Here is a 19179-nt window from a genome sequence, read left to right on the forward strand (position 1 = left end):
AAAGTGAAGTCACTCAGTCGTGTCTGACTCTTCGTGACCCCATGGTCTGCAGCCCACCAGGCTCCTCCGTCTGTGGGATTCTCCAGGCAAGAGGACTGGAGTGGGTGCCATGGCCTTCTCCGAGTGGTCACAGCTCAGGCTCCATAGTTGAGGCTCCCGGGCTCAGTCGCTGCACCGTATGTAGGAGTTTCCCCAGGCAGGGGTCAGACCCGTGTCTCCTGCACTGGCCTGTGCCTGTTGAGTCACTCAGTCATGTTGAGCTCTTTGCGACCGATGGGCTGTAGCCCACCAGGCTCCTCTGTCCATGGGATTTTTCAGGCGAGAATACTGGAGAAGCTTGCCATCTCCTCCTCCAGAGGATCTTCTTGACCCAGGGATCAAACCCACGTCTCCATTGGCAGGCTAACTCTTTACCACTGAATCACCAGGGAAGCCCGTATCATTTGACTATTACTTTTAAAAAGTTAGGTCCTTTCAGGGAGTTTGAAAAAAATATTTGAAAATAATTCAGTTATTACCATGATTTATTTTGTTTGCTTTGTACAAAGAAAAACTTTGGCAATGTGGTTATGGATAGAAATATGGAGAACTTACGGGATGCATTTGAGCAAGCCCAAGAACTTTCTATCACTGAATCGAGGGCAAAAAGAAAGAAGAATGACTTCAGTTTCTGTATCTGTAAAATGGTTGGGGTTGCGTGATACGACCTTAAAGTCCTTTAACTCCTAAGCTTTTATAATTCAGGAGCAGTGGTGAGGACAGTGAGGCAGTGACTGGCTGCTGATTCAGTGGCACAGTCTGTGGGGGGATGGAAGTGACCTCACGTCCTGGTGAAGAGGGATCGTGTGTTCGGTGAAAGCTGAGGAGGACAAGGAGCTGTCAGGCTGGGATTTGGTAGCTCCTCATTGTGAAAGAAAACTGACCACGTGCTGCCATCAGGAGAGGTTGGGGTTCTGTTTTGTTTCTTTGTTTTTTTTTTTAACATGTAGGCCCTGAATCCTCAGAGGAGCTATAGATGAGCCTTTGGAAGTTCTTGAATGTTCTAAAATTGTAACGTTAAATTACATCCATTTTTCATCAAGAAAGCATTTGCAGCTTTAATTAGATTCTTACCACGACCTAACAAAAAGCCGCTCACTCTTAACAAAGGGTGAATGATAAAGACTTAAAATGATTAAAACAGAGAAAGAGTAATATACTTCAGTGGACCTGTAGTGGATGAGTGTGGTCATTGTAACATTTTCAGAATAAACTGGGTTTCAGTCACAAGAGACACAGAAGTAAGGGCTGAGAAAAGTTTTTTAAAAATAGAGAGGAATTTGCCCATTAGGTAGCTTTTAGTTTTGGCTTGCCATGTTAGCTGTGTGACCTTGGGCAAGGGAATTACCTTCGAAAACCTCAATTTTCTCCGCCATGTAATGGGGATGATAAATGTCTACCTTAAATGGTGACTGTGAAGATTAAATGAGATAATGCACGGTAACATTAGTATAGTGGGTCAGTATTTGGTAAATCTGTCCCCTCATGAGGTTTTAAATTTTCTACGTTTATTTTAAGGCCCTTGTTGTAGATTTCACTTGGAAGGGCTGGTTCTCAGTAAATCCGTCTTCAGAGAACTGCTCAGTGATGCTTACACTCAAGAAGATCATACCTTATTAAGTGGTTAGTCTAGAGGCTCTTTCCAATGCAGATTTGCGAGCTGGGTGTATAAAAGTCACACACTGGACTTGTTGCCTGGCAGCACGTGTCCCTGAGTGGTGGTACATGGCTTGCATTGTAATGCCATCAGTGCAGGGGCCAGCGGGCTGGACATGTACTGCCACATGGGCTGGGGACTCCATTCCTCAGCAACACAGCAGCCGCCCCCAGGGTTAACAGAAAATGACAAACCAGGCAGGGATGAGGGAGGCGCCAGCGCAACAGCGGGATGTCCTTTGATTTGCTTCTGTTATTTGCATGTCTTTCTTGTGATGTCTGTGAAATGTTCAGAATGACAAAGTTTTTAAAAGACCTGCTGACTCCGCCTGAAAAATGTGAAAAACCTCCCGTTTAGAGGCCCATTATGTCCAGCTAGCCTGCGTTTTCTATATCTTTTCCTTCATTTTTTATTAATGCAAACATTTGCATGAGGACAGAACCTTTGTTTCTTAAAGAGTTCGTCTGCTCCTGCTGCTTACTGGCCCTGCCATGCAAGCACACAACAGAACCTTTGTTACGCTTTCAGCAAAGCTGTTTATGAACGGTGGCTCACTGAGGGCTGCTTCCTGTGCCGTGTGCTTCCATTTTGTCTAAAAGAGAAAAAGAAAATAGTTCTTGTGAGTGAAAAGAATTTGGACTTTTCTTCTATTCACATCTTGAATGTTGAAATGACAAGTAGCCCCCAAATTTGTGAGGAACTAGTAATTGCATCGAATGCATTTTTTTTTCGCTTTACCTTGAACATAATGAGGCTCTTAGTAACAATAAAAGGAACAAGTGCTTTCTCAGTGGAATGGAGGGACAGAACAGTGAAAAGGCAATGGAAAGAAGGGTTGAGAGCAGGACAAAAGTGGCTTCCTGTAGGAACCCTAACATTGCCACAGAACGTGTTTTGGCACTCAGTGATGCCCACCTGGGAGGCACAGTCCTGAAACGGCTGAGTTGAATGAAGAATAGCACCACAGTTTATAAATAGTGATTCAGTTTATGTATTCATTCAGTAAATATTTGAATGACTGGTATGTGGAAGACTCTGAATGACCCTGAGCATTAGGGGATAGAAGACACATGAGTTATGGTTACCTCTCTGTCTTTACGGAGCAAGAAGTCTTAACAAAGGAGCTAACACATGTGTAACAGAAATAACTCTATATCAAACTAGAAAGTGCCGTTGGAAATATTTAAAATTGGTATTTAGGGAGTTCAGGAAAAGGAAGATTGCTTCTGGCTGGGAGAGAATCTGAGAAAGCTTCCTGGCCAGGTGGCATTTGAGTTGAGCCCAGCAGGAAAGGTAGGCTTGGACATTGCAACATTCCAACATTCCAACGTTAGTCATTTGAGTTATGAGTCAAAAATTATGTGGCTGAGGTAAAATAGATCCAAAGCCTGTTTTTATAGGGTACTTTAGTGTTTTACACCATTAATTTAGATGATATGTTAAGTGCTGGCATGAATTTTCTGTGTAAATTAATCTAGGGCCTCTCTGTCTAGCCTATGCTGTTCCAGTCATTCATTGCATATCACTTTTTTATGCACTTTGACCTAGGCCTCTAGGCATCTATAAATATCTATGTTATAACAAAAATAGAAACTCAGAGGGATTATTGAGCATTATTAGAGCCTTATCCCATAAGCAGGGTGTAGACATAGTTCTGAGTGGGGATTTGACATGTGAGACTCGTTTGAAAAAGAATCCCACCTTCATACAGAAGCAGCATCACTCAGAAGAAAGAAGATTGGGAATTCTAAGCCCATGAGTTTTCAGCTACCTTAAATGAGAACTCCTCTGTATCTTTTTGCCACTAGATTAACTGAGACCCTGTTGCTGTTTTGTGAGTTGTTGCGAGTGCGAACTAATTTTTATGAAATAGTTTGAATATAAAATGCCAAGTAATTGATAAGTTGTTGCATTAGTACCTTGTAGCTGATCTGTATATTCATAGTTCAATTGCATATTACCAAACATAACTGCTGATAATGTGTAAATGTGTGGTTTGCCCCAAATGCTACAACCTTTGATGACTCTATGTAGCACAATTAATTTTCACCCTATAACGTTAATACTTCCCTGCCTGATATGACATTATGAGTGGCATATGACTTGTTCCATGTTTGTCAGTTTATAGGTTGTTTGTGTTTTCTGGGAAATGGTCTTGTGAATGTTTACGGAGTTGATCTGATAACTCTACTGCTCCATGAATAGCTGATTTTGCAAAGCTGTCATCATGACAGTTATTACTTGACTTCTTCATAAGCATAGATCATAACTATAGGAAACCTAAGTGCTACTTTAGATTTCTCTGCATTTTGGCAGTGAATTTTGTTATGGTCAGCTAGGTGAGCGCTTCACATTTGGACCTCTGTAAAAGCCTCCTTTTTCTGGCACTTGAAATTATAAGACTCCAACGTACTAATTCTGTATAATGAGATTGAGGCTGGAAACACTGAAGCAGTAAGATTTAAGTACTTAGCCTTTTGACATTCATCCCCACCCCCACCCCCACCCCCACCCCAACAAAGCCACACCAGTTTTAGGAAGGAAAAGGGAAGAGGGGAAGATTAATGGTTGACTCGAAGCTGTTTGAATGTCAAGGGACTGAACCCTGCCCAGCTGTTACCTTGCACAGCTCTCATTGGTTTTTCGTCCTCTACTTTCCATACAGATCTTTAGTCACCGCTTGTTTTCTGGTTGTCACAGGTGATGTTAACATATGGGTAGTGTTTTGTTTGCTCCTGGCTTATCTTTTAGTATTTGAGTTTGACTAGCTGTATAGCAACACTGGGGCTTCCCAGGTGGTGCTAGCGGTAAAGAACCTGCCTGCCCATGCAGGAGATGTGAGAGACTCAGGTTCGATCCCTGGGTCTGGAAGATCCCCTGGAGGAGGGCATGGCAACCCACTCCAGTATCCTTGCCTGGAGAATTCCGATGGGTAGAGGAACCTAGTGGGCTACAGTCCCTGGGGTCTCAAAGAGTCGGACACGACTGAAGTGATTTAGCATAAATGCATGCATAGCATCAGTGTGGTGGTTTGGGTGCCCAAATGCAAAGTATTAGTTTTGTCTGTTTGATTAACTATCAGTGTAAAAGATCTTTCCTTAACCTGTATGTTTGTTCTTAGAAAATTCCATTTGATATATATGCTGCATAGCTCTTTGAGGGCTGCAGATTCAAATCCTATCTCTGCCACTTACTAGCCCATTGACCTTTAGGTAAATTACATGTCTGAGTCTTCCTTCTGTCACCTATAAAATGGAAATAAAAGTTCCCATCTCATAGGATTGTTGTGAGTAGTAAATGAATTAATACCTGTAAAATGCTTAGAATACTGTCTTGCATGCAGAGCTTAATAAATGTTGACTATCCTTTTATTATATTTATAGGTTTAGCTACCATTAAGCAAATCTGTAGTGATCAAGAGCTAGTAAAAGAGGAAGGCCTCCTGTGTTTATAGAAAGATTATTTCTCAGGATAGTGATCTGCAAGGTGTGATTTATTTACAGTTTTTTTCTGGAGGTCCAAAAGGTCCATCTAGTCAAAGCTATGGTTTTTCCAGTAGTCATGTATGGATGTGAGAGTTGGACTACAAAGAAAGCTGAGCGCCGGAGAATTGATGCTTTTGAACTGTGGTGTTGGAGAAGACTCTTGAGAGTCCCTTGGACTGCAAGGAGATGGAACCAGTCAATCCCAAAGGAAATCAGCCCTGAATATTCATTGGAAGGACTAATGCTGAAGCTGAAACTTGAATACTTTGAGCACCTGATGTGAAGGACTGACTCACTGGAAAAGACCCTGATGCTGGGAAAGATTGAAGGCGGGAGGAGAAGGGGACGACAGAGGATGAGTTGATTGGATGGCATCACCGACTCGATGGACATGAGTTTGAGCAAGCTCTGGGAGTTGGTGATGGACAGGGAAGCCTGGGGTGCTGCAGTCCATTGGGTTGCAAAGAGTCTGACACGACTGAGCGACTGAACTGAACTGAAAGTTAAACTTGACATACCACTGTTTCATATTCAGAGCTAGTAAAGGCTTGATTTTGGGTTAACGCTTTTACTTTATTTTCTTTCTTGCAAGTTTTAAATTTCTTTTTGTATTATACTGACTGTGTTAATTGTGAACTCATAATTTTGGTAAGGAACATGACTAGCTTAAATTAAATATCATATCAGAGAAAAATATAGAGTAATAGGTTTATACACTTGGAGTACAGAAGGCCTGTTTGCATAAGACACAAAGCACAAAGTATACAGATATTAATAAATACTGCTGACAATATCAGCATTTTAAATTTCTGTGATGAAATTTAATGAAAGATGCCATAAACAAATGATAAGAAAACCCCTAAGGTAGGTATATATTTGTACATATAGAGAATTAGAAAAGCCTCCAAATCAAAAAGAAGAAAAAAGATAACCAGAGAGGAAAATGGGCAAAGGATATTAGCAGATTATGCACTCAATATGCCAGCAAACTTGGAAAACTCAGCAGTGGCCACAGCACTGGAAAAAGTCAGTTTTCATTCCAATCCCAAAGAAGGGCAATGCCAAAGAATGTTCAAACTACCATACAGTTACACTCCTTTCACATGCTAGCAAGGTCATACTCAAAATCCTTCAAGCTAGGCTTCAACAGTACTTGAACCAAGAACTTCCACATGTATACTCTGGATTTAGAAAATGCAGAGGAACCAGAGGTGAAATTGCCAACATCTGTTGGATCACAGAAAAAGCAAGAGGATTCCAGAAAAACATCTACTTCTCCTTCACTGACAACACTAATGGCTTTGACTGTGTGAATCACAACAAACCAGGGAAACTTCTTAAAAAGATGGGAATACCAGGCCACCTGACCTGCCTCCTGAGAAACCTGTATGTAGGTTGAGAAGCAACAGAACGGTACATAGTGCAACTGGTTGGGCTGGTTCCAAATTGGGAAAGGAGTCCGTCAAGGCTGTATATTGTCACCCTGCTTATTTAACTTATATGCAGAGTACATCATGTGAAATGCTGGGCTGGATGAATCACAAGCTGGAATCAAAATTGCAGGGAGAAATATCAATAACCTCAGATATGCAGATGACACCACCCTAATAGCAGAAAGTGAAGAGGAACTAAAGAGCCTCTTGATGAAGGTGAAGGAGGAGAATGAAAAAACTGGCTTAAAACTCAACATTCAAAAAACTAAGATCATGGCATTCGGTCCAATCACTTCATGGCATATAGATGGGGAAACAATGGAAATAGTGAAAGACTATTTTCTTGGGCTCCAAAATCACTGCACATGGTGACTACAGCCATGAAATTAAAAGACCCTTGCTCCTTGGAAGAAAAGCTGTAGGCAACCTAGACAGCATATTAAAAACCTGAGACATTACTTTGCCAACAAAGGTCTGTATAGTCAAAGCTATGGTTTTTCCAGCTGTCATGTATGACAACAACAACAATTCACAGAAGAGAAATACAAATGACCATGAAAATATGCTTAACTTAATTAAGTAAGAAGACTGAAATACTGAAACAACAGTGAGAAACTATTTTATAACTGTTAAATTGGCAAAATCATGAAGTCAGTGAAAATAGTCGTAGTGAAAACAGATATTCTTATGGTGGGGAGGAGTATAAATCGAAACACATTTTGTAAAGCAATTTTGTATATTTAGTAAAGAGGATGATGTGGAAAAAAGGAACTTCTTAGGCACTGTTGTTAATGATTGTAAGTTGGTACAGCAATTATGGAAATCAGTATGGAGGATCCTCAAAAAATTAAAAATAGAACTACTACCGTAAAATCTGAAGAATTGATGAACGCCAAAGAATTTATTTGTGTGGTGCTTTTGAATTGTGTGGTGAATTGTGAATTGTGTGGTGTGGTGAATTGTGTGTGAACTGTGTGGTGCTGGAGCAGATTCTTGAGAGTCCCTTGGATAGCAAGGAGATCAAACCAGTCCTAAAGGAAATCAACCCTGAATATTCATTGGAAGGACTGATGCTTAAGCTGAAGCTCCAGTACTTTAGCCACCTGATGTGAAGAGCCGAGTCGTTGGAAAAGATCCTGATGCTGGGAAAGATTGAGGGCAGGAATAGAAGGGGGCGACAGAGGATGAGATGGTTGGGTGACATCACTGACTCAATGGACATGAGTTTGAGCAAACTCTGGGAAATAGTGAAGGACAGGGAAGCCTAGAGTGCTTCAGTCCATGGGGTTGCAAAGAGTCAGGCACAACTTAGCAGCTGAACAACACCACCACCATAAGATCCAGCAATTCCACTTCTGGGAATATATCCAAAGGAAACAAAAGCACTAAATGGAAAAGATTCCTACACCCCTATGTTCATAACAACATGTTTACAATAATTTAGATAAGGAAACAACCTAAGTGTCCATTGATGAATGAACGGATAAAGAAGTTGTGCAAAAAATACATACACACACACTGTGGAATATTATTCAGCCACAAAAATGAGGAAATCCTACCGTTTGCAACAACATGGATGGACCTTGAAGGCATTATGCTAAGTGAAATAAATCATAAAGTAGATTTACACTATAGATTACACTAAAATCTATCCATTTAAATAGATTTAAATAAAATAGGTAGACACTACGATCTCAGTTATATGTGGAATCTAAACGACTCCATCAGACTCTGGAAAAGAGATCAGATGTGTGATTGCCAGAGGCAGAGGGTTGGGAGGGAGGAAAGAGGAGGAAGTGGGGTGACGGTGGGGCAGAGTGCAGATTTCCAGTGATAAGGTAAATGAATGCTGGGGATGTTAAGTGCAGCATGATGACTATTGTTAACACTGCTGTATGATACATGGAAAAGTTATTAAAAGAGTAAATCCTAAGAGCTTTTACCCAAGGAGAAATATTTCTTTTTTTTCTTTTCATTTTGTGTAGGTTAGAAGATGGATGTTAGCTTAACCTATTATGATAACCATTTCATAATATATATATAAATCAAGCCATTATGCTGTATTCTTTAAACTTACACAGTAACGTATGTCAATTATTTCTCAATAAAACTGAAAAATAAAACCCATGAGGATATGTGCATCCTATCAGATGTCAATTCTATTGTGGCTCAGCTGGTAAAGAATCTGCCTGCACTGTGGGAGACCTGGTTTCAATCCCTGGGTTGGGAAGATCCCCTGGAGAAGGGGAAGACTCCCCACTCCAGTATTCTGGCCTGGAGAATTCCGTGGACTGTATAGTCCATGGGGTTGCAAAAAATCAGACACGACTGAGTGACTTTCACTTTCACCTTAAGAAAAACTCTTGCACATATGCACAGGGAGACAAGTACAGGAATGTTCAACCAGCAGTTTGCTATAGTCAATATGTGGGGAGAGTCTGAGTATTTATCAATAGAAATACCTGGGCAGATAAGTTGGTACCATATTGTTTCATAAAAGATTTCCAAACATGGTCAAGTGAAAAAAGTAAGGTACAGAAAAGTATATGTCATTTACTTAAAAACAAAACCAAGTTCACAAACTCTGTATTTCTGTATTTTTTAGATATGCATACCAAACTGATTGGGAACTGGGATTGGTTTTTAACTTTTTCTATATTGTTTGAATCTTTCAAAATAATTAAATATATAATTATAAATAATAAACATTTTTAAAAATTTAAAAACCATACTAATACTTTATCTGATTAACCAAATGAAATTTCTTTTCTAGTATTAACAATGGAGAGCCAGCATTTTCTAGACAATGCAGTGTAAAATGGGACACATTGTAGGTTCTTGGCTTTTTCTTATTTTGTTTTGCTTTTGAGAGCTGGGGTTGAGGTGGAAAGGCATGGGCTTTGGAGTCAAATCTTAAGTTTCAATTCTAACTCAGTCATTTTTTAAGACTGAGCAGGTATCTTAACCTCTCTGAGCTTCAAAAACAAAGTCTGTTACCAACCTCACTGGTTGTATAAGTATTGCATGAGCTAGTTTTCCTCATTTCCCCATCTCCTTTGGTCAAAGGAAATTGGTCTAGTGAGGTCTAAGATCAAAGATAGTCTTGTATGGGTAATAAAATATTTTAAAAGAGTGTACTGTATCCCTGGATGAGAACATACCAGTAAAGATGGAGAATGTAAATGATTAATTTTAGAGGTTTAACTTCTTACACCATTAAGCTATCTATTTATATTTTATAAGATCAAATACTGTATCATGTTAGTGATTTAGAAATGATATTAAACTTGAAGCTTCTTAACAGTTTACATGACAGGTTGTTGGTTAATAAGGTTACTTTTCTAATCTCAGAGAACAGCCTTAATTTAATTCAGCACTTATTTGTTCCAACCAGCATCTGAGTCTCAAAAGGACACTGACAAGGGAGAAAAAAGTCAGATATAAATGTGGATATATGTATATGCTTTGCTTTTCACTTACACTGCTATTGCTCTTATATCTAGTAATATCTCATATTGTAATTTATGTGAATGTTTTCTAGTGAAACTTGTTTATTCTAGTCCAGGGACTCTGTGTAAAATAATAATCATATAATAAAATGAGTGGTCTAAATAATTGAGGTAGCCCCTCAAGCAAAAATTTCCAAATGGGACCCCTTACCATTTAATTGCAAAATAAACAGCTAATACTTTGATGGTATTTATGCTTGGGAAGAGAGTAAAAAGAAATTGTTTTGGATTTTCCCCATATAAATTAGAGTCTCCTGAGTAATTAGCAGTTAATAAGTGAATGCTTCCTACAAGTTTAAAGGCTATAGCTGAAGTGAGTCTAAATTATGTGTATTATCATATGTGTAGAGTTTTATGTAGCTCAGTAATCCTTGAAGATAATCTGTAAACATCTTTGGTTAGATGGGCAGACTTTAAATAAGTGAGCAGGGGCTATGGTAGGTCAATGTCTTAGTATTTGTTAGTGTCGAAACCCATTGTTTTGTGAGTTGCGATATCTGGAAGGGATGCTGCTGCTGCCAAGTCGCTTCAGTTGTGTCCGACTCTGTGCAACGCCATAGACGGTAGCCCACCAGGCTCCCCCGTCCCTGGGATTCTCCAGGCAAGAATACTGGAATGGGTCGCCATTTCCTTCTCCAATGCATGAAAGTGAGAAGTGAAAGTGAAGTCGCTCAGTCTTGTCCGACTCTTCGCAACCCCATGGACTGCAGCCTACCAGGCTCCTCCGTTCATGGGATTTTCCAGGCGAGAGTACCGGAGTGGGGTGCCATTGCCTTCTCTGCTGGAAGGGATACACAGTAACAACTATCATAATAACAACAATAATGAACATAAACACAGTAAGTTTATTGCATACTTACTGTGTGCCCAGTGCTATGCTAAGATTATTGTTGTGTGTATTGTGTTGTGTGTTAGTTGCTCAGTCGTGTCTGACTTTTTGCAACCCCGTGGACTGTAGCCTGCCAGGCTTCTCTGTCCACGGGATTCTCCAGGCAAGAATACTGGAGTGGGGTGCCATTCCCTTCTGCAGGGGATCTTTCTGACCCAGGGATCAAACCCAGGTTTCCCACATTGGAGGCAGATTCTTTACCGTCTGAGCCACCAGGGAAGCCCCTAAGACTATTACATAAGTTACTTTATTTACTCCTCACTACAACCTTAAGTGGTAGGCATTAGTTCCCAGTTTTACAGAAAAGGGCAGAGAAATTAGGTAACTTGCTTCAAGTCACACAGCTAATAAGTACCAAAGTTAGAAATTAAATCCAGTTCAGCCTGACTCCAGAGCCTATGTTCTTAACCATTGCAGTGAATTGCTATATTGTTTTGATCTGTAAAATCAGTATGTAGCAATAATAACATAATCATTAATATGTTATCTTTTGTATATATCTGATATTTTCTAAAGGGGCTTGCTTGCTCCTTGCAAGGAAGTTAATAAGTGAATGCTGTGTGCTTAGCTCAGTCATGTCCAACTCTTTGTGACCCCATGACTATAACTCCCCAGGCTCCTCTGTCCATGGGATTCTCCAGGCAAGAATAATGGAGTGGGTTGCCATTCCCTTCTCTAGAGGATCTTCCCAGCCCAGGGATCAAACATGGGTCACCTGCATTGCAAAGAGATTCTTGACCATCTGAAGCCCTTTTCTAAAGAAACAGTTTATTATTAGGCATAGTCTTCTTGTCATACTCATGTCACAGCAAGCTTGACTGTGGTATCTGGAGATTAAGTGATCAGCAGGAGGTGATTCAATGGAGAAACAAGAAGTTTCTGATCCACAATTGCTTTCACTCACACGGTTCATATAAAGATCATACAGTGCTTACTTATATTTTACTCAGCCATTTCAGTGCAGTGTGTTGAAGGTTTAAGTGCTTATCTCAGACCGCGATGCTACCTTGAGCAAGACATGGATCCTTGGGCCTTAGTGTGGATTTCAGAACAATAGAGCCTATTGGTTCACGTTAGAAGACTTAATCCTGGCCTTGTGAAAATCACAGCAAAGCAGAAGAGGAAAAGCCAATCTGAAACGTTTTTCCTTCTCCAAGAGGGCAACTAAGGTGCCCAGATATCTCTGCCCTCAGGGGATGCAGGTGTGCAGTTTTTATTCTTTAATCATTCACATAAATTAAAGCCTATTCCTTTGCATTTTAAAAATAAAATGAAATGACAACCTCCATGTTTTATTGCCAGACAAGAGCTTTGAAATTCTGTCTTACTGACGTTTGATTAAGTGCAAGGATTTTCCAGGGTTGGGCGGCACCCTTAACCATAGAAGGTAACATGGGATGGTAAGAGCTGCACGTGGAGGAAACCAGCAGCGAGAAAGCAGTTAGAGAGGAGGCTCTTTGCACTAGGCTTGTGTGACATCCTCAGAGAGGAACGTCCTCCTACCTCTGCTGGCTCTCCTTAATTCCTTCACTTCACCCGCGGATGAAAAGAGCACTGGGTCTTTCTGTTTCTACTTTCTGAACTAGGGATGGGTGGGGTGAAGACTTTGTGGTGGGCAAGTTCTTTGTAAGAAACTTTGAAGCTGGGGACATGTTCTAGCTTCACACAGATGCTGATTGGCATGCACACCTGTGCAGGTGGGGCCAGGATAAACACGCACAACACGCAAACACACTCATACGAATTCACATATGAATTCACGTGCACACAGGTGGACCACACCTCTCAGATGATTTTACTATCAACATAACACCCCCTTCTTTTGTGCTCCATGTAAAATGAAGATAATATCTGTTATAAAACTTATTATAACGTGTCAGTGATGAGGCAATGTGGTATACAGTGTTAGGAGCATGGGTTCTTGGTAGGACATACCTTGGCTTGAGTCTTGGCTTCTGTTCTTACTAGCTGTGTGATCTTGAGAAAGGTACTTTATAAATCTCCATTCTCCCTTTTGTATTAATGGAAATGTGATCAAAATATCTATTGTAGGATTGTTGTGAAGACGAAATAAAATAATGCATGTAAAACAATTAGCACAGTTTCTGGCACATGATTATTCAGTAAGTTGCACAGGTGCTCAGAATTGGTAGAGCTGTTATTGTTATCATCATTATTATGTGTAATATTAAGTTCGAAATATCTCATTGGTAGCTGAATGTTAAATAGGTATAGTCCTTTATTTATATTTGTTTTCTTTTTTACTTTCCCTGCTCCCCATCCCCCACCTTTTTTTTTCTTGCTCCAAAGTCTGTTTTCCAGAAAATTCCTCCCTTTTTTGAGGAAGACAGAAGTACTTCGATTCTAACTGCCCTGAAAACATTTCCCCCTTAAAGGGCTCTCACACTGACTTTTAGTCCCTGGAGCTAAGAAGGAGAAGAAGCAGGATTTGCTTCTAAGTAGAGCCCTTTCATTTCTGCTGTCAAAAAACAAAACAAAAAACCAAAACAAAAAAAACCCCTAATCTTTTGTAGTAGCCTTAGGTAGTTCCAAGTCATAAAAGCCTATATATAGCCCAAGGAAGGAATCTTTTTGTAAGATAAGTGGGTGGAATAAGGGCAGGAAAATACAGAGGTGAAAGTATAGCTTATTTTAATGTTACTTTGGCCATCCCCCCCAATTTCATATATACTTAATTATAAAACAATTAATGCCAGAGATTCTCTGTTGTTGTTGTGCCATGAGACTTGCAGGACCTTAGTTCCTCAACCAGGGATTGAACCCGGGCCCAACGGTAGTGGAAGCACTGAATCCTAACCGCTGGACCACCAGGGAAGTCTCAAGAAATTCTCATGTATTATCTCACGACTTCACTGTCAGTTTTGGCCATTTCTTAGTAAAATAGTTTTCCAGTTGGATGAACTGTTGATGAAGCACTGGTTTTGTTTTCACATCTTTTTGTGGGGTCAGAGTTGGAGAATGTTTGCAGTAGCTGATAGTTGTTAGCTTTGGGAAGCACTCATATCGATAGAGTAAGTCATGGAATGTAAACATGTCATTCATCGGGACTTCAGGCTGGTGTAAACATGGTGAAACTTTAGGTAACCACTGTCAAACAAAGACTGTCTTGAGTACAGCTTGGGTAGATAAACTTATTTGCTTTACAAGTCTCACTAAATTACCAGGACTTCAGGATGGTTTTTTTTTTTTTTTAAGTATCTAATTTTACAAATTTTTAGGTAACTCCCTCATATTTTCCTGAGGGATGAAAATATGAAAGAGGCAAGTGTCCATCTTGGTAGCAACTTTGTGGAGCTGCTTTGTGGCAGGATATTTATTACTTTGGGGTTTTTTGTTCTTTCTGCTCCAGACAAAAATTGTTTTGTTTGTTTTGCTTTTGAAAAAGAAAAAAATAGGGTGGTAAATGGAAATACTGAATTGGAAGTTTCTATGTGAAGTGTGCCAGGATACCATTGTTACACCTAAAGACAAAACTCAGGGAAGGGAGACAACCATCTGGTGAGCACCGGCTGTGTTAGAAGCTCTGCTGTGTCACTGAGGCAGACCTCCAATAGCCCTTTGAGATAGACTTCTAATGGGACATATTATCAAGAAGACAAGGCATTGGGGTTTAAGAATAGTGATGATGTTATTATCCACATTTTACAGCAAGGAAATAGGCTTGCAGACTAATTTGCCCAAGGTCGCACAGCTAGGAATTTGGTAGGGCTGAGGATGGAACTCAGGTCTCTCAGAACTCCAAAGCCCAAGTTCTTAACCAGTGATTGTTAAACTTCAGGATACGTAAGAAACTTCAAGGGTACCTGTTACAATTACTGGACTCTGGTTAGAATTTTAAGATCACTAAGTCTGAGCTTCCCTGGTAGCTCAGATGGTAAAGCGTCTGCCTACGACGCAGGAGACCCAGGTTCAATCCCTGGGTCGGGAAGATCCCCTGGAGAAGGAAATGGCAACCCACTCCAGTATTCTTGCCTGGAAAATCCCATGGACTGAGGATCCTAGTAGCCTACAATCCATGGGGTTGCAAAGAGTCGGACACGACTGAGCGACTTCACTTCACTTTCAAGTCTGAGATAGTGCCAGGTGATGAATCTGCATTTTAATAGGGTGTCTCAGGTGATTCAGATTAAGTTGATTGACCATGTTTAGAGAAAGAATTAAATTCTATTTCTCTCATCACTTATATGTGGAATCTAAAATATGATGCAAATGAACTTATTTACAAAACAGAAACAGACCAACAGACATAGGTAACAAATTTATGGTTACCAAAAGGGAAGGCGTGAAGAGATAAATTAGGAGCTGGGGATTAGCAGATACAGACTACTATGTATAAAATAGATACCTAGGGTTCTACTGTATAGCACAGGAAACTATATTCAAGCTTTTGTAATAACTATAATGGAAAAGAATATGAAAAAGAACATATGTATGTATAACTGAATCATTTTTCTGTACACCGGGAACTAACACAACATTGTAAATCAACTATGCGTCAATTTAAAAATAAATACATAAAATTATGTTTCTTTCCACACTTGATAAAGAAGACAACAGGCGCAGATTAAATAACTATCCAAGATTATGCTGTCAGACAGAGTCATGATTCCAACCCAGGTCTGTCTAATTCTAGTACTCATCACACCCTTTATTACAAGCCCATGATTAAGTCACACATCTGCTAGTCACAGCAAATGTGGAAAACATGGTTTTTGATAAATTGAGCAACCCAGATTTCATGGTCTTATTATTTACCAAGGTTAATAACTTTTAACATCTTTACTGAAATCTTCATGGTCCTTAAACTTTTTCAGTGACTCTTTTTTTAAAGGAAGAATTGAGTTTTCCTTGCAGTCAGGCATGGAATCATTACTCCCTAGGGTAAATTTCTGAGCCATGCAGAAGTAGAAGGAGGTGGGAAGAAAGAATTCCCAGGTATACCTGCTAAATGGTGCTAAAGCTCCTCACCCTTATCACTGAAATAAAGAGCGAATGGTTGATATTAATACTAACAGCCAATCAAATGGCAGCAAGTCTTCTTCTACAGCATCTCCCTTTCTACCCATTGAGACTATAGCTCAGCTAGGGCCATGAGTTGGCTTACCTATTGCAGTCCACTTCCTAGAGCAGAGCCAGCGCCTTGATTGACTTTCATGGCTTACTGGGGTTTGGAGGAGTTTTTTTTTTAATCTCCCTCTCACTTTCTCTCTCTTTTTTTTTTCTGTAGCCCAGCGACATGTCCTCACATACGTGGAGGATGCAGTCTGCCAGCTGCTAGAGAACAAGGAAGATATTAGCCAATATGGCATTGCCAGATTCTTCACAGAATAGTAAGTACCTGAGTGCTTTGCCTCTGGGGCAGGTCCAGAAGAGGCTTTTGGAAGCAGGCAAGATACATGAAAAGTAGAACAGGGCAGTGCTGATGAAGTAGTGGCAGTGAATGCTTAGTTTTGGTAGATGAGTTGAGGGCTGCCCAAACATGTTTTGGGACATGCTTTTGGTGCAGCCAGTTTTGTCTAATGATGAGTCTCGTGAGTAGTCACAACTCTAGAAGCTCAACAACTGCTGTTTGATCTTTTGCTACTGCTGCTGTTCAGTCACTAAGTCGTGTCCAGCTCTTCGCGACCCCATGGACTGTAGCCCGTCTGGCTCCTCTGTCCATGGGATTCTCCAGGCAAGAATACTGGAGTGGGTGGCCATTTTCCTCCTCCAGGGGATCTTCCCCACCCAGGGATCAACCCTCATCTCCTGGTTGGCAGGATAATTCTTCATCACTGAACCCCCTGGGAAGCCCTGTTTGATCTTTTAAATCTGGTTTTTTTTTAGGTTCCTCTTATAATTTTTAACTTTTCCCATTATTCAGAATATTCACTCTGATTTCCTTTACTCTGTGTTCCGTTAGCCTGTGTTTTTCTTGGCTGGCTTTTTTTCATGGAAATGTTTAGGATGATATTCCTCTGCAGTTTTCCTTCCAGAGGATGCTGTGTCCATTACTTAAGAATTTAAGATGATTTCTAGAGGCAAGACATCTTTCATAGATTATATCTTTAAGGAGTTGTATTTCTTTATAAAGTATGTTTGGAGTGTGTAAAAGTCGAGATGATTATTCATTTTTTAATTTATAAAAAATGGTTTTCTTCAAGTTTTATTGAGATATAACTGATATAAAGCATTGTGTAAGTTTAAGATGCATAGCATGGTGATTTGATTTACATACATCATGAAGTGATTATCACCATAAATTTAGATGAACATCTATCATCTTAGATAGACAATTAAAAAAATAAGAAAAAACTTTTTTCTCTTGATGAGAACTCCTAGAATTTCCTCTCTTAACAATTTTCATATGTAACATGAAATTTTCATATGTAACATACATTATTATATCCTCAGTACTTGTTTATCTTATAACTGGAAGTTTTGATTACCTTTATCCAATTCCTCCTATCCCTCCCCACTTCTGATAACCCCAAATCTGATCTCTATTTCTGTTTGTATTTTTTAAAAACTTTTTATTTTGTGTTGGAGTATAGCCAATTAACAATGTTGTGATAGTTTCAGGTTAACAGCAAAGGGACTCAGCCATATGTATACATGTATCTATTCTCCCCCCAAACTCCCCTACCATCCAGGCTACCACATAACACTGAGCAGTTTCATGTGCTATACATTAGGTCCTTGTTGGTTATCCATTGTAAATAGACCAGTGTGTACACGTCCATCCCAAACTGAGTTTGGTTTTGAATTATAGTTGACCAAGAACACTGTTAGTTCCTGTTACACAGCACAGTGATTCGATACTTGTTGTACATTTGACACTGATTACTGCAACAAGTCTAATTATGATAGTTCACTATACAAAGATATTATTTAGTTTTTTTTTTTAATTTTAGGTATTAGTTACTGACCATTTTCTCCTCACTGTACACTTCATACCCATAAGTCATTTTTTTGCTTTGCCACCAGGATTTACCTCTTCAACTCTCCTACCTATTTCTTTCTTTTTGATATCACAAAACTGCTTTTAGGCTGAATGAGATAATCAGTTTAAAATACCTTGGTCTTCATGAAAGGATATGCTAAAGAAATTTTAAAAATTATTTTTATTACCAAATTGCCATCACATATTTATATAATCATTTTTGTATTCTTTTCCCTTTTTTTCTGGTTTATTGTGAGCATTTTAAGAAAAGAAGAATAGCTCTTACAGGCTATCCTATTCTAAGGTGAATCATGAGCTCAGGTCTATTCTTAAAAACAATTTTTTTTTTTCCTTTCTATTCTCTAGAGGTTCCTTGAAGATTAGACATCTCTTCTAATGGCCTAAACTTGGGTTGCTGTTAGGGGAATTCTTGACTCACCCTCCCTCTTTTGCTGAGCTATACGTCTTGCAAATAAAATCTAGATTTTTTATGGGTTGGAATTTCAAGTTCCTGGGAAAAACAGGCTTTCCAGGATCAGAGCTGGTTCCTTGTCTTCTCCCAGTCGTCCAAAGGAGGATGAACTTAGAGCAAGGCCTCTTCCTTGTTCTCATGGTTTGGGCTGAAGCAGATGAAATGGGCTGGGAATAAAGACTGAGATCAAATAGCCGTGCTTGCTTTCACAGAACTGACAAGCCTAGGGATCAAGTTTCCAGGCCATTTAATCTGTTCCAGCACCCTTGAGCCTCCTGGCAAGTGAAATATGATTCTTCTGGGGGCAGGGCTTCTTCCTGGCTTGTTTCATTTTATTCTATGCTCCCTCCCCCATCTCCTTTATGCCTTTTCCCTACTATGCTGGTTCCTTGAGGGTAGACATCATTTCTTCTTCATCTCTGTATTCCCAACGCTCGGCATGCATGATGCCTAGTATATGATAGATGTTAGGTAAACCTAGTCTATGATAGATGTTAGGTAAATATTTGTTGAATCTATAGCTGTATATATATTTTAAGTTATTGAATACTATCTACCTGGTGGCTCAGTGGTAAAGAATCCACCTGCCAATGCCGGAGACACAGGTTTGATCCCTGGGTCAGGAAGAGCCCCTGGAGTAGGAAATAGCAAGTCACTCCAGTATTCTTGCCTGGAGAATCCCATGGATAGAGGAGCCTGGTGGGTTACAGCCCATGGGGTTGCAAAAGAGTCAGACACAACTTACTGACTAA

The 19179-nt window shown here is 39.8% G+C and overlaps 1 protein-coding gene and 1 non-coding gene across 7 annotated transcripts in view; both read left to right on the top strand.

The window, feature by feature from the left end:
- The window catches only part of CSTPP1 (centriolar satellite-associated tubulin polyglutamylase complex regulator 1), a 199755-nt gene that overhangs the window by 31489 nt on the left and 149087 nt on the right, over positions 1 to 19179 (top strand). For 5 of the 6 annotated variants that reach the window (XM_081538608.1, XM_081538606.1, XM_081538607.1 and 2 more), the window contains exon 2: positions 16261 to 16363. The exons of the other annotated variant lie outside the window; for it this stretch is intronic. Coding sequence is in view for 3 of the 5 variants with exons in the window: in XM_081538606.1 (XP_081394732.1) it covers positions 16261 to 16363 (103 nt within the window). In the remaining 2 variants the exon portion in view is untranslated. The remainder of the gene's footprint in view (positions 1 to 16260; positions 16364 to 19179) is intronic. 6 annotated transcript variants of the gene reach the window in all.
- On the top strand, positions 14890 to 14961 carry TRNAR-ACG (transfer RNA arginine (anticodon ACG)). Its single transcript has one exon. It is a non-coding gene; the product is annotated as a tRNA-Arg (tRNA).

Source organism: Giraffa tippelskirchi, chromosome 11, assembly GCF_054371585.1.
Source record: "Giraffa tippelskirchi isolate mGirTip1 chromosome 11, T2T-mGirTip1v1.2.pri, whole genome shotgun sequence".
NCBI lineage: Eukaryota > Metazoa > Chordata > Mammalia > Artiodactyla > Giraffidae > Giraffa > Giraffa tippelskirchi.